General features: G+C 51.4%; 1 protein-coding gene across 2 annotated transcripts in view; it reads left to right on the plus strand.

Moving 5' to 3' along the window:
• Positions 1-15,000, plus strand: part of rasa3 (RAS p21 protein activator 3) — a 112,954-nt gene that overhangs the window by 63,351 nt on the left and 34,603 nt on the right. For both annotated transcript variants that reach the window (XM_045699642.1, XM_045699643.1), the window contains exons 8-10: positions 12,197-12,270; positions 12,543-12,647; positions 13,041-13,197. In XM_045699642.1, coding sequence (XP_045555598.1) covers positions 12,197-12,270; positions 12,543-12,647; positions 13,041-13,197 — 336 coding nt within the window. The remainder of the gene's footprint in view (positions 1-12,196; positions 12,271-12,542; positions 12,648-13,040; positions 13,198-15,000) is intronic.

Raw genomic sequence — 15,000 nt, forward strand, 5'->3', positions numbered from 1 at the left:
TTGGTCCTATCTTTCTACTCTGAGGGGAGGTTGGTCCTGTCTTTCTACTCTGAGGGGAGGGAGGTTGGTCCTATCTTTCTACTCTGAGGGGAGGGGAGGTTGGTCCTATCTTTCTACTCTGAGGGGAGGTTGGTCCTGTCTTTCTACTCTGAGGGGAGGGGAGGTTGGTCCTATCTTTCTACTCTGAGGGGAGGGGAGGTTGGTCCTATCTTTCTACTCTGAGGGGAGGTTGGTCCTGTCTTTCTACTCTGAGGGGAGGTTGGTCCTATCTTTCTACTCTGAGGGGAGGTTGGTCCTATCTTTCTACTCTGAGGGGAGGTTGGTCCTATCTTTCTACTCCGAGGGGAGGGGAGGTTGGTCCTATCTTTCTACTCTGAGGGGAGGGGAGGTTGGTCCTATCTTTCTACTCTGAGGGGAGGTTGGTCTTGTCTTTCTACTCTGAGGGGAGGTTGGTCCTATCTTTCTACTCTGAGGGGAGGTTGGTCCTATCTTTCTACTCTGAGGGGAGGGGAGGTTGGTCCTATCTTTCTACTCTGAGGGGAGGTTGGTCCTGTCTTTCTACTCTGAGGGGAGGGGAGGTTGGTCCTATCTTTCTACTCTGAGGGGAGGGGAGGTTGGTCCTATCTTTCTACTCTGAGGGGAGGTTGGTCCTGTCTTTCTACTCTGAGGGGAGGGGAGGTTGGTCCTATCTTTCTACTCTGAGGGGAGGGGAGGTTGGTCCTATCTTTCTACTCTGAGGGGAGGTTGGTCCTATCTTTCTACTCTGAGGGGAGGTTGGTCCTGTCTTTCTACTCTGAGGGGAGGGGAGGTTGGTCCTATCTTTCTACTCTGAGGGGAGGTTGGTCCTATCTTTCTACTCTGAGGGGAGGGGAGGTTGGTCCTATCTTTCTACTCTGAGGGGAGGGGAGGTTGGTTCTATCTTTCTACTCTGAGGGGAGGTTGGTCCTATCTTTCTATTCTGAGGGGAGGTTGGTCCTATCTTTCTACTCTGAGGGGAGGGGAGGTTGGTTCTATCTTTCTACTCTGAGGGGAGGTTGGTCCTATCTTTCTATTCTGAGGGGAGGTTGGTCCTATCTTTCTACTCTGAGGGGAGGTTGGTCCTATCTTTCTACTCTGAGGGGAGGTTGGTCCTATCTTTTTACTCTGAGGGGAGGTTGGTCCTATCTTTCTACTCTGAGGGGAGGTTGGTCCTATCTTTCTACTCTGAGGGGAGGTTGGTCCTATCTTTCTACTCTGAGGGGAGGTTGGTCCTATCTTTCTACTCTGAGGGGAGGGGAGGTTGGTCCTATCTTTCTACTCTGAGGGGAGGGGAGGTTGGTCCTATCTTTCTACTCTGAGGGGAGGTTGGTCCTATCTTTCTACTCTGAGGGGAGGGGAGGTTGGTCCTATCTTTCTACTCTGAGGGGAGGTTGGTCCTATCTTTCTACTCTGAGGGGAGGTTGGTCCTATCTTTCTACTCTGAGGGAGGGAGGTTGGTCCTATCTTTCTACTCTGAGGGGAGGTTGGTCCTATCTTTCTACTCTGAGGGGAGGTTGGTCCTATCTTTCTACTCTGAGGGGAGGTTGGTCCTATCTTTCTACTCTGAGGGGAGGTTGGTCCTATCTTTCTACTCTGAGGGGAGGTTGGTCCTATCTTTCTACTCTGAGGGAAGGTTGGTCCTATCTTTCTACTCTGAGGGGAGGTTGGTCCTATCTTTCTACTCTGAGGGGAGGTTGGTCCTATCTTTCTACTCTGAGGGGAGGGGAGGTTGGTCCTATCTTTCTACTCTGAGGGGAGGTTGGTCCTATCTTTCTACTCTGAGGGGAGGGGAGGTTGGTCCTATCTTTCTACTCTGAGGGGAGGTTGGTCCTATCTTTCTACTCTGAGGGGAGGGGAGGTTGGTCCTATCTTTCTACTCTGAGGGGAGGTTGGTCCTATCTTTCTACTCTGAGGGGAGGTTGGTCCTATCTTTCTACTCTGAGGGGAGGGGAGGTTGGTCCTATCTTTCTACTCTGAGGGGAGGTTGGTCCTATCTTTCTACTCTGAGGGGAGGTTGGTCCTATCTTTCTACTCTGAGGGAGGGGAGGTTGGTCCTATCTTTCTACTCTGAGGGGAGGTTGGTCCTATCTTTCTACTCTGAGGGGAGGTTGGTCCTATCTTTCTACTCTGAGGGGAGGTTGGTCCTATCTTTCTACTCTGAGGGGAGGTTGGTCCTATCTTTCTACTCTGAGGGGAGGTTGGTCCTATCTTTCTACTCCGAGGGGAGGTTGGTCCTATCTTTCTACTCTGAGGGGAGGTTGGTCCTATCTTTCTACTCTGAGGGGAGGGGAGGTTGGTCCTATCTTTCTACTCTGAGGGGAGGGGAGGTTGGTCCTATCTTTCTACTCTGAGGGGAGGTTGGTCCTGTCTTTCTACTCTGAGGGGAGGGGAGGTTGGTCCTATCTTTCTACTCTGAGGGGAGGGGAGGTTGGTCCTATCTTTCTACTCTGAGGGGAGGTTGGTCCTGTCTTTCTACTCTGAGGGGAGGGAGGTTGGTCCTATCTTTCTACTCTGAGGGGAGGGAGGTTGGTCCTATCTTTCTACTCTGAGGGGAGGTTGGTCCTATCTTTCTACTCTGAGGGGAGGTTGGTCCTGTCTTTCTACTCTGAGGGGAGGGGAGGTTGGTCCTGTCTTTCTACTCTGAGGGGAGGTTGGTCCTGTCTTTCTACTCTGAGGGGAGGTTGGTCCTATCTTTCTACTCTGAGGGGAGGTTGGTCCTATCTTTCTACTCTGAGGGGAGGTTGGTCCTATCTTTCTACTCCGAGGGGAGGGGAGGTTGGTCCTATCTTTCTACTCTGAGGGGAGGGGAGGTTGGTCCTATCTTTCTACTCTGAGGGGAGGTTGGTCTTGTCTTTCTACTCTGAGGGGAGGTTGGTCCTATCTTTCTACTCTGAGGGGAGGTTGGTCCTATCTTTCTACTCTGAGGGGAGGGGAGGTTGGTCCTATCTTTCTACTCTGAGGGGAGGTTGGTCCTGTCTTTCTACTCTGAGGGGAGGGGAGGTTGGTCCTATCTTTCTACTCTGAGGGGAGGGGAGGTTGGTCCTATCTTTCTACTCTGAGGGGAGGTTGGTCCTGTCTTTCTACTCTGAGGGGAGGGGAGGTTGGTCCTATCTTTCTACTCTGAGGGGAGGGGAGGTTGGTCCTATCTTTCTACTCTGAGGGGAGGTTGGTCCTATCTTTCTACTCTGAGGGGAGGTTGGTCCTGTCTTTCTACTCTGAGGGGAGGGGAGGTTGGTCCTATCTTTCTACTCTGAGGGGAGGTTGGTCCTATCTTTCTACTCTGAGGGGAGGGGAGGTTGGTCCTATCTTTCTACTCTGAGGGGAGGGGAGGTTGGTTCTATCTTTCTACTCTGAGGGGAGGTTGGTCCTATCTTTCTATTCTGAGGGGAGGTTGGTCCTATCTTTCTACTCTGAGGGAGGGGAGGTTGGTTCTATCTTTCTACTCTGAGGGGAGGTTGGTCCTATCTTTCTATTCTGAGGGGAGGTTGGTCCTATCTTTCTACTCTGAGGGGAGGTTGGTCCTATCTTTCTACTCTGAGGGGAGGTTGGTCCTATCTTTTTACTCTGAGGGGAGGTTGGTCCTATCTTTCTACTCTGAGGGGAGGTTGGTCCTATCTTTCTACTCTGAGGGGAGGTTGGTCCTATCTTTCTACTCTGAGGGGAGGTTGGTCCTATCTTTCTACTCTGAGGGGAGGGGAGGTTGGTCCTATCTTTCTACTCTGAGGGGAGGGGAGGTTGGTCCTATCTTTCTACTCTGAGGGGAGGTTGGTCCTATCTTTCTACTCTGAGGGGAGGGGAGGTTGGTCCTATCTTTCTACTCTGAGGGGAGGTTGGTCCTATCTTTCTACTCTGAGGGGAGGGGAGGTTGGTCCTATCTTTCTACTCTGAGGGGAGGTTGGTCCTATCTTTCTACTCTGAGGGGAGGTTGGTCCTATCTTTCTACTCTGAGGGGAGGGGAGGTTGGTCCTATCTTTCTACTCTGAGGGGAGGTTGGTTCTATCTTTCTACTCTGAGGGGAGGTTGGTCCTGTCTTTCTACTCTGAGGGGAGGTTGGTCCTATCTTTCTACTCTGAGGGGAGGTTGGTTCTATCTTTCTACTCTGAGGAGGGGAGGTCCTATCTTTCTACTCTGAGGGAGGGGAGGTTGGTCCTATCTTTCTACTCTGAGGGGAGGTTGGTCCTGTCTTTCTACTCTGAGGGAGGTTGGTCCTATCTTTCTACTCTGAGGGGAGGGGAGGTTGGTCCTATCTTTCTACTCTGAGGGGAGGTTGGTCCTATCTTTCTACTCTGAGGGGAGGTTGGTCCTATCTTTCTACTCTGAGGGGAGGTTGGTCCTGTCTTTCTACTCTGAGGGGAGGTTGGTCCTGTCTTTCTACTCTGAGGGGAGGGGAGGTTGGTCCTATCTTTCTACTCTGAGGGGAGGTTGGTCCTGTCTTTCTACTCTGAGGGGAGGGGAGGTTGGTCCTATCTTTCTACTCTGAGGGGAGGGGAGGTTGGTCCTATCTTTCTACTCTGAGGGGAGGTTGGTCCTATCTTTCTACTCTGAGGGGAGGTTGGTCTTGTCTTTCTACTCTGAGGGGAGGTTGGTCCTATCTTTCTACTCTGAGGGGAGGTTGGTCCTATCTTTCTACTCTGAGGGGAGGTTGGTCTTGTCTTTCTACTCTGAGGGGAGGTTGGTCCTATCTTTCTACTCTGAGGGGAGGGGAGGTTGGTCCTATCTTTCTACTCTGAGGGGAGGTTGGTCCTATCTTTCTACTCTGAGGGGAGGTTGGTCCTATCTTTCTACTCTGAGGGGAGGTTGGTCCTATCTTTCTACTCTGAGGGAGGTTGGTCCTATCTTTCTACTCTGAGGGGAGGGGAGGTTGGTCCTATCTTTCTACTCTGAGGGGAGGTTGGTCCTATCTTTCTACTCTGAGGGAGGGGAGGTTGGTCCTATCTTTCTACTCTAGAGGGGAGGTTGGTCCTATCTTTCTACTCTGAGGGGAGGTTGGTCCTATCTTTCTACTCTGAGGGGGAGGTTGGTCCTATCTTTCTACTCTGAGGGGAGGTTGGTCCTATCTTTCTACTCTGAGGGGAGGTTGGTCCTATCTTTCTACTCTAGAGGGGAGGTTGGTCCTATCTTTCTACTCTGAGGGGAGGTTGGTCCTATCTTTCTACTCTGAGGGGAGGTTGGTCCTGTCTTTCTACTCTGAGGGGAGGTTGGTCCTATCTTTCTACTCTGAGGAGGGGAGGTTGGTCCTATCTTTCTACTCTGAGGGGAGGTTGGTCCTATCTTTCTACTCTGAGGTGAGGGGAGGTTGGTCCTATCTTTCTACTCTGAGGGGAGGTTGGTCCTGTCTTTCTACTCTGAGGGGAGGTCCTATCTTTCTACTCTGAGGGGAGGGGGAGGTTGGTCCTATCTTTCTACTCTGAGGGGAGGTTGGTCCTATCTTTCTACTCTAGAGGGGAGGTTGGTCCTATCTTTCTACTCTGAGGGGAGGTTGGTCCTATCTTTCTACTCTGAGATGAGGGGAGGTTGGTCCTATCTTTCTACTCTGAGGGGAGGTTGGTCCTATCTTTCTACTCTGAGGGGAGGGGAGGTTGGTCCTATCTTTCTACTCTGAGGGGAGGTTGGTCCTATCTTTCTACTCTGAGGGGAGAATGGTCCTATCTTTCTACTCTGAGGGGAGTTTGGTCCTATCTTTCTACTCTGAGTGGAGGTTGGTCCTATCTTTCTACTCTGAGGGGAGGTTGGTCCTATCTTTCTACTCTGAGGGGAGGGGAGGTTGGTTCTATCTTTCTACTCTGAGGGGAGGGGAGGTTGGTCCTATCTTTCTACTCTGAGGGGAGGTTGGTCTTGTCTTTCTACTCTGAGGGGAGGTTGGTCCTATCTTTCTACTCTGAGGGGAGGTTGGTCCTATCTTTCTACTCTGAGGGGAGGTTGGTCTTGTCTTTCTACTCTGAGGGGAGGTTGGTCCTATCTTTCTACTCTGAGGGGAGGTTGGTCCTATCTTTCTACTCTGAGGGGAGGTTGGTCCTATCTTTCTACTCTGAGGGTAGGTTGGTCCTATCTTTCTACTCTGAGGGGAGGGGAGGTTGGTCCTATCTTTCTACTCTGAGGGGAGGTTGGTCCTATCTTTCTACTCTGAGGGGAAGGGAGGTTGGTCCTATCTTTCTACTCTGAGGGGAGGGGAGGTTGGTCCTATCTTTCTACTCTGAGGGGAGGTTGGTCCTATCTTTCTACTCTGAGGGGAGGTTGGTCCTATCTTTCTACTCTGAGGGGAGGTTGGTCCTATCTTTCTACTCTGAGGGAGGTCCTATCTTTCTACTCTGAGGGGAGGTTGGTCCTATCTTTCTACTCTGAGGGGAGGGGAGGTTGGTCCTATCTTTCTACTCTGAGGGGAGGGGAGGTTGGTTCTATCTTTCTACTCTGAGGGGAGGTTGGTCCTATCTTTCTACTCTGAGGGGAGGTTGGTCATATCTTTCTACTCTGAGGGGAGGGGAGGTTGGTCCTATCTTTCTACTCTGAGGGGAGGTTGGTCCTATCTTTCTACTCTGAGGGGAGGTCCTATCTTTCTACTCTGAGGGGAGGTTGGTCCTATCTTTCACTCTGAGGGGAGGGAGGTTGGTCCTATCTTTCTACTCTGAGGGGAGGTTGGTCCTATCTTTCTACTCTGAGGGGAGGGGAGGTTGGTCCTATCTTTCTACTCTGAGGGGAGGTTGGTTCTATCTTTCTACTCTGAGATGAGGGGAGGTTGGTCCTATCTTTCTACTCTGAGGGGAGGTTGGTCCTATCTTTCTACTCTGAGGGGAGGTTGGTCCTATCTTTCTACTCTGAGGGGAGGGGAGGTTGGTCCTATCTTTCTACTCTGAGGCGAGGGGAGGTTGGTCCTATCTTTCTACTCTGAGGGGAGGTTGGTCCTATCTTTCTACTCTGAGGGGAGGTTGGTCCTATCTTTCTATTCTGAGGGGAGGGGAGGTTGGTCCTATCTTTCTACTCTGAGGGGAGGGGAGGTTGGTCCTATCTTTCTACTCTGAGGGGAGGGGAGGTTGGTCCTATCTTTCTACTCTGAGGGGAGGTTGGTCCTATCTTTCTACTCTGAGGGGAGGGGAGGTTGGTCCTATCTTTCTACTCTGAGGGGAGGTTGGTCCTATCTTTCTACTCTGAGGGGAGGGGAGGTTGGTCCTATCTTTCTACTCTGAGGGGAGGTTGGTCCTATCTTTCTACTCTGAGGGGAGGTCCTATCTTTCTACTCTGAGGGGAGGTTGGTCCTATCTTTCTACTCTGAGGGGAGGGGAGGTTGGTCCTATCTTTCTACTCTGAGGGGAGGTTGGTCCTATCTTTCTACTCTGAGGGGAGGGAGGTTGGTCCTATCTTTCTACTCTGAGGGGAGGGGTGGTTGGTCCTATCTTTCTACTCTGAGGGGAGGTTGGTCCTATCTTTCTACTCTGAGGGGAGGGGAGGTTGGTCCTGTCTTTCTACTCTGAGGGGAGGTTGGTCCTGTCTTTCTACTCTGAGGGGAGGTTGGTCCTATCTTTCTACTCTGAGGGGAGGGGAGGTTGGTTCTATCTTTCTACTCTGAGGGGAGGTTGGTTCTGTCTTTCTACTCTGAGGGGAGGGGAGGTTGGTCCTATCTTTCTACTCTGAGGGGAGGGGAGGTTGGTCCTATCTTTCTACTCTGAGGGGAGGTTGGTCCTATCTTTCTACTCTGAGGGGAGGTTGGTCCTATCTTTCTATTCTGAGGGGAGGGGAGGTTGGTCCTATCTTTCTACTCTGAGGGGAGGTTGGTCCTATCTTTCTACTCTGAGGGGAGGTTGGTCCTATCTTTTTACTCTGAGGGGAGGTTGGTCCTATCTTTCTACTCTGAGGGGAGGGGAGGTTGGTCCTATCTTTCTACTCTGAGGGAAGGTTGGTTCTATCTTTCTACTCTGAGGGGAGGTTGGTCCTATCTTTCTACTCTGAGGGGAGGGGAGGTTGGTCCTATCTTTCTACTCTGAGGGGAGGGGAGGTTGGTCCTATCTTTCTACTCTGAGGGGAGGGGAGGTTGGTCCTATCTTTCTACTCTGAGGGGAGGTTGGTCCTATCTTTCTTCTCTGAGCGGAGGGGAGGTTGGTCCTATCTTTCTACTCTGAGGGGAGGGGAGGTTGGTCCTGTCTTTCTACTCTGAGGGGAGGTTGGTCCTATCTTTCTACTCTGAGGGGAGGGGAGGTTGGTCCTATCTTTCTACTCTGAGGGGAGGGGAGGTTGGTCCTATCTTTCTACTCTGAGGGGAGGTTGGTCCTATCTTTCTTCTCTGAGCGGAGGGGAGGTTGGTCCTATCTTTCTACTCTGAGGGGAGGGGAGGTTGGTCCTGTCTTTCTACTCTGAGGGGAGGTTGGTCCTATCTTTCTACTCTGAGGGGAGGGGAGGTTGGTCCTATCTTTCTACTCTGAGGGGAGGTTGGTCCTATCTTTCTACTCTGAGGGGAGGTTGGTCCTATCTTTCTACTCTGAGGGGAGGGGAGGTTGGTCCTATCTTTCTACTCTGAGGGGAGGGGAGGTTGGTCCTATCTTTCTACTCTGAGGGGAGGTTGGTCCTATCTTTCTACTCTGAGGGGAGGGGAGGTTGGTCCTATCTTTCTACTCTGAGGGGAGGGGAGGTTGGTCCTATCTTTCTACTCTGAGGGGAGGGGAGGTTGGTCCTATCTTTCTACTCTGAGGGGAGGATGGTTCTATCTTTCTACTCTGAGGGGAGGTTGGTCCTATCTTTCTACTCTGAGGGGAGGTTGGTCCTATCTTTCTACTCTGAGGGGAGGTTGGTCTTGTCTTTCTACTCTGAGGGGAGATTGGTCCTATCTTTCTACTCTGAGGGGAGGGGAGGTTGGTCCTATCTTTCTACTCTGAGGGGAGGTTGGTCCTGTCTTTCTACTCTGAGGGGAGGTTGGTCCTATCTTTCTACTCTGAGGGGAGGTTGGTCCTGTCTTTCTACTCTGAGGGGAGGGGAGGTTGGTCCTATCTTTCTACTCTGAGGGGAGGTTGGTCCTATCTTTCTACTCTGAGGGGAGGGGAGGTTGGTCCTATCTTTCTACTCTGAGGGGAGGTTGGTCCTATCTTTCTACTCTGAGGGGAGGTTGGTCCTATCTTTCTACTCTGAGGGGAGGTTGGTCTTGTCTTTCTACTCTGAGGGGAGGTTGGTCCTATCTTTCTACTCTGAGGGGAGGTTGGTCCTATCTTTCTACTCTGAGGGGAGGTTGGTCCTATCTTTCTACTCTGAGGGGAGGGGAGGTTGGTTCTATCTTTCTACTCTGAGGGGAGGTTGGTCCTATCTTTCTACTCTGAGGGGAGGTTGGTCCTATCTTTCTACTCTGAGGGGAGGTTGGTCCTATCTTTCTACTCTGAGGGGAGGTTGGTCCTATCTTTCTACTCTGAGGGGAGGTTGGTCCTATCTTTCTACTCTGAGGGGAGGGGAGGTTGGTCCTATCTTTCTACTCTGAGGGGAGGGGAGGTTGGTTCTATCTTTCTACTCTGAGGGGAGGTTGGTCCTATCTTTCTACTCTGAGGGGAGGTTGGTCCTATCTTTCTACTCTGAGGGGAGGTTGGTCCTATCTTTCTACTCTGAGGGGAGGGGAGGTTGGTTCTATCTTTCTACTCTGAGGGGAGGTTGGTCCTATCTTTCTACTCTGAGGGGAGGTTGGTCTTGTCTTTCTACTCTGAGGGGAGGTTGGTCCTATCTTTCTACTCTGAGGGGAGGTTGGTCCTATCTTTCTACTCTGAGGGGAGGTTGGTCTTGTCTTTCTACTCTGAGGGGAGATTGGTCCTGTCTTTCTACTCTGAGGGGAGGGGAGGTTGGTCCTGTCTTTCTACTCTGAGGGGAGGTTGGTCCTATCTTTCTACTCTGAGGGGAGGTTGGTCCTATCTTTCTACTCTGAGGGGAGGGGAGGTTGGTCCTATCTTTCTACTCTGAGGGGAGGTTGGTCCTATCTTTCTACTCTGAGGGGAGGTTGGTCCTATCTTTCTACTCTGAGGGGAGGTTGGTCCTATCTTTCTACTCTGAGGGGAGGGGAGGTTGGTCCTATCTTTCTACTCTGAGGGGAGGGGAGGTTGGTCCTATCTTTCTACTCTGAGGGGAGGTTGGTCCTATCTTTCTACTCTGAGGGGAGGTTGGTCCTATCTTTCTACTCTGAGGGGAGGGGAGGTTGGTTCTATCTTTCTACTCTGAGGGGAGGTTGGTCCTATCTTTCTACTCTGAGGGGAGGGGAGGTTGGTCCTATCTTTCTACTCTGAGGGGAGGGGAGGTTGGTCCTATCTTTCTACTCTGAGGGGAGGTTGGTCCTGTCTTTCTACTCTGAGGGGAGGGGAGGTTGGTCCTATCTTTCTACTCGGAGGGGAGGTTGGTCCTATCTTTCTACTCTGAGGGGAGGTTGGTCCTATCTTTCTACTCTGAGGGGAGGGGAGGTTGGTCCTATCTTTCTACTCTGAGGGGAGGGGAGGTTGGTCCTATCTTACTACTCTGAGGGGAGGTTGGTCCTATCTTTCTACTCTGAGGGGAGGTTGGTCCTATCTTTCTACTCTGAGGGGAGGGGAGGTTGGTCCTATCTTTCTACTCTGAGGGGAGGTTGGTCCTATCTTTCTACTCTGAGGGGAGGGGAGGTTGGTCCTATCTTTCTACTCTGAGGGGAGGTTGGTCCTATCTTTCTACTCTGAGGGGAGGTTGGTCCTATCTTTCTACTCTGAGGGGAGGGGAGGTTGGTCCTATCTTTCTACTCTGAGGGGAGGGGAGGTTGGTCCTATCTGTTTGGAGATGAGTTTTCCTGATTAACAGAACGTCTCGTCCTTCTGCCTGAGGGACGCTACTCGTCCAGTTATTCTGTCCTCAGTACGGGGTCTGAGTCTGTGCACTGTTCTTTAGGTTAACTACAGGTTGGGGTTTTGGTTGAAGGAGTTTGTGTCCACACCCTTTGGCTTCCCCTCTCTGTTGTGGTGCTTGGTGGTTCTGAGAAGAGCCCTGTGGTGCTGGTGGTTCTGAGAAGAGCCCTGTGGTGCTGGTGGTTCTGAGAAGAGCCCTGTGGTGCTGGTGGTTCTGAGAAGAGCCCTGTGGTGCTGGTGGTTCTGAGAAGAGCCCTGTGGTGCTGGTGGTTCTGAGAAGGGCCCTGTGGTGCTGGTGGTTCTGAGAAGAGCCCTGTGGTGCAGGTGAATCTAAGAAGAGCCCTGTGGTGCTGGTGGTTCTGAGAAGAGCCCTGTGGTGCTGGTGGTTATGAGAAGGGCCCTGTGGTGCTGGTGGCTCTGAGAAGAGCCCTGTGGTGCAGGTGAATCTAAGAAGAGCCCTGTGGTGCTGGTGGTTCTGAGAAGATCCCTGTTGTGCTGGTGGTTCTGAGAAGAGCCCTGTGGTGCTGGTGGTTATGAGAAGGGCCCTGTGGTGCTGGTGGCTCTGAGAAGGGCCCTGTGGTGCTGGTGGTTATGAGAAGGGCCCTGTGGTGCTGGTGGTTATGAGAAGGGCCCTGTGGTGCTGGTGGCTCTGAGAAGAGCCCTGTGGGGAAAGGGGAGATACCTAGTCAGTTGTCCAACTGAATGCATTCAACTGAAATGTGTCTTCCACATTTAACCCCCTCTGAATCGACATCCACGTCTTGGGCGCCCGGGGAACAGTGGGTTAACTGCCTTGTTCAGGGCCCGGGGGAACAGTGGGTTAACTGCCTTGTTCAGGGCCCGGGGGAACAGTGGGTTAACTGCCTTGTTCAGGGCCCGGGGAACAGTGGGTTAATTGCCTTGTTCAGGGCCCGGGGGAACAGTGGGTTAACTGCCTTGTTCAGGGCCCGGGGAACAGTGGGTTAACTGCCTTGTTCAGTGCCCGGGGAACAGTGGGTTAACTGCCATGTTCAGGGCCCGGGGAACAGTGGGTTAACTGCCTTGTTCAGGGCCCGGGGAACAGTGGGTTAACTGCCTTGTTCAGGGCCCGGGGAACAGTGGGTTAACTGCCTTGTTCAGGGCCCGGGGAACAGTGGGTTAACTGCCTTGTTCAGGGCCCGGGGAACAGTGGGTTAACTGCCTTGTTCAGGGGCAGAACGACAGATCAGCTCTGGGATTCGATCCAGCAACCTGACGGTTACTGGCCCAACGCTCTAACCACTAGGCTACCTGCCGCCTCTATGTAACTCTCTCTCTCTCTGTCTCTGTCTCTGTCTCTCTCTCTCTCTGTCTCTGTCTCTGTCTCTGTCCTCCAGGTGACTCGACCTCTTAGTCACACCAAGAGACAGTTTGATGTGGAGGAGGAGGATGTTGACAAGCTGGCTCTGAGGTGAGTGTGTGTGTGTGTGTGTGTGTGTGTGTGTGTGTGTGTGTGTGTGTGTGTGTGTGTGTGTGTGTGTGTGTGTGTGTGTGTGTGTGTGTGTGTGTGTGTGTGTGTGTGTGTGTGTGTGAGAGAGAGAGAGTCTGTGTGTCTATGTACCTGTGTGTGTTTCACAGAGCCAGGTCTACATACAAATAGTGTGTGTGTGTGTGTGTGTGTGTGTGTGTGTGTGTGTGTGTGTGTGTGTGTGTGTGTGTGTGTGTGTGTGTGTTGTGATTCAGGGTTGACCTGTGGAATGCCAGTAACCTGAAGTTTGGAGATGAGTTCCTGGGAGGAGTCAGAGTTCCTCTGAGGGCCCTGGGACAGGCCGGGGTCCACGACGCATGGTGAGACATGACAACATGCTGTCTGTCTGTCTGTCTGTCTGTCTGTCTGTCTGTCTGTCTGTCTGTCTGTCTGTCTGTCTGTCTGTCTGTCTGTCTGTCTCTGTCTGTCTGTCTGTCTCTGTCTGTCTGTCTGTCTGTCTGTCTGTCTGTCTGTCTGTCTGTCTGTCTGTCTGTCTGTCTGTCTCTGTCTGTCTGTCTGTCTGTCTGTCTCTGTCTCTCTCTCTCTCTCTGTCTCTCTCACTCCCTCTCTCTCCATCCTCCTCTCTCTCCCTCCCTCTCTATCCTCCCCTCCCCCCTCCCTCTCTCCATCCTCCCTCCTCTCTCTCTCTCCTCCCCTCCCCCCTCACTCTCTCCATCCTCCCTCCTCTCTCTCTCTCCTCCCCTCCCCCCTAGGTACTTTCTGCAGCCCAGGGATAATGGAGGTAAACCAGTGAAGGTGGACGAGCTGGGTTCTCTCCGTTTAAACATCGTTTACACTGAGGACCATGTGTTCTCCTCTGACCACTACAGCCCTCTGAGAGACCTGCTGTTGACCTCCGCTAACGTCAAGGTGAAGGGGGGGTACTGTAGATACCTAATGTAAAGGTAAGGGGGGGGTACTGTAGATACCTAATGTAAAGGTGAGGGGGGGTACTGTAGATACCTAATGTAAAGGTGAGGGGGGGGTACTGTAGATACCTAATGTAAAGGTAAGGGGGGGTACTGTAGATACCTAATGTAAAGGTGAGGGGGGGGGTACTGTAGATACCTAATGTAAAGGTGAGGGGGGGTACTGTAGATACCTAATGTAAAGGTGAGGGGGGGGTACTGTAGATACCTAATGTAAAGGTGAGGGGGGTACTGTAGATACCTAATGTAAAGGTAAGGGGGGTACTGTAGATACCTAATGTAAAGGTGAGGGGGGGGTACTGTAGATACCTAATGTAAAGGTAAGGGGGGGGTACTGTAGATACCTAATGTAAAGGTGAGGGGGGGGTACTGTAGATACCTAATGTAAAGGTGAGGGGGGGGTACTGTAGATACCTAATGTAAAGGTGAGGGGGGTACTGTAGATACCTAATGTAAAGGTAAGGGGGGGTACTGTAGATACCTAATGTAAAGGTGAGGGGGGGTACTGTAGATACCTAATGTAAAGGTGAGGGGGGGTACTGTAGATACCTAATGTAAAGGTAAGGGGGGTACTGTAGATACCTAATGTAAAGGTAAGGGGGGGTACTGTAGATACCTAATGTAAAGGTGAGGGGGGGTACTGTAGATACCTAATGTAAAGGTGAGGGGGGGTACTGTAGATACCTAATGTAAAGGTGAGGGGGGGTACTGTAGATACCTAATGTAAAGGTAAGGGGGGGTACTGTAGATACCTAATGTAAAGGTAAGGGGGGGTACTGTAGATACCTAATGTAAAGGTGAGGGGGGGTACTGTAGATACCTAATGTAAAGGTGAGGGGGGCTACTGTAGATACCTAATGTAAAGGTGGGGGGGTACTGTAGATACCTAATGTAAAGGTAAGGGGGGTACTGTAGATACCTAATGTAAAGGTAAGGGGGGTACTGTAGATACCTAATGTAAAGGTAAGGGGGGGTACTGTAGATACCTAATGTAAAGGTAAGGGGGGGTACTGTAGATACCTAATGTAAAGGTAAGGGGGGTACTGTAGATACCTAATGTAAAGGTAAGGGGGGTACTGTAGATACCTAATGTAAAGGTAAGGGGGGTACTGTAGATACCTAATGTAAAGGTAAGGGGGGTACTGTAGATACCTAATGTAAAGGTGAGGGGGTACTGTAGATACCTAATGTAAAGGTGGGGGGTACTGTAGATACCTAATGTAAAGGTAAGGGGGGTACTGTAGATACCTAATGTAAAGGTAAGGGGGGGTACTGTAGATACCTAATGTAAAGGTAAGGGGGGGTACTGTAGATACCTAATGTAAAGGTGAGGGGGGGTACTGTAGATACCTAATGTAAAGGTGGGGGGGGGTACTGTAGATACCTAATGTAAAGGTGAGGGGGGGTACTGTAGATACCTAATGTAAAGGTAAGGGGGGTACTGTAGATACCTAATGTAAAGGTGAGGGGGGGTACTGTAGATACCTAATGTAAAGGTGAGGGGGGTACTGTAGATACCTAATGTAAAGGTGGGGGGGGGTACTGTAGATACCTAATGTAAAGGTGAGGGGGGTACTGTAGATACCTAATGTAAAGGTAAGGGGGGTACTGTAGATACCTAATGTAAAGGTGAGGGGGGGTACTGTAGATACCTAATGTAAAGGTGAGGGGGGGTACTGTAGATACCTAATGTAAAGGTAAGGGGGGTACTGTAGATACCTAATGTAAAGGTAAGGGGGGGTAC

Source organism: Salmo salar, chromosome ssa17 (genome assembly GCF_905237065.1).
Source record: "Salmo salar chromosome ssa17, Ssal_v3.1, whole genome shotgun sequence".
NCBI lineage: Eukaryota > Metazoa > Chordata > Actinopteri > Salmoniformes > Salmonidae > Salmo > Salmo salar.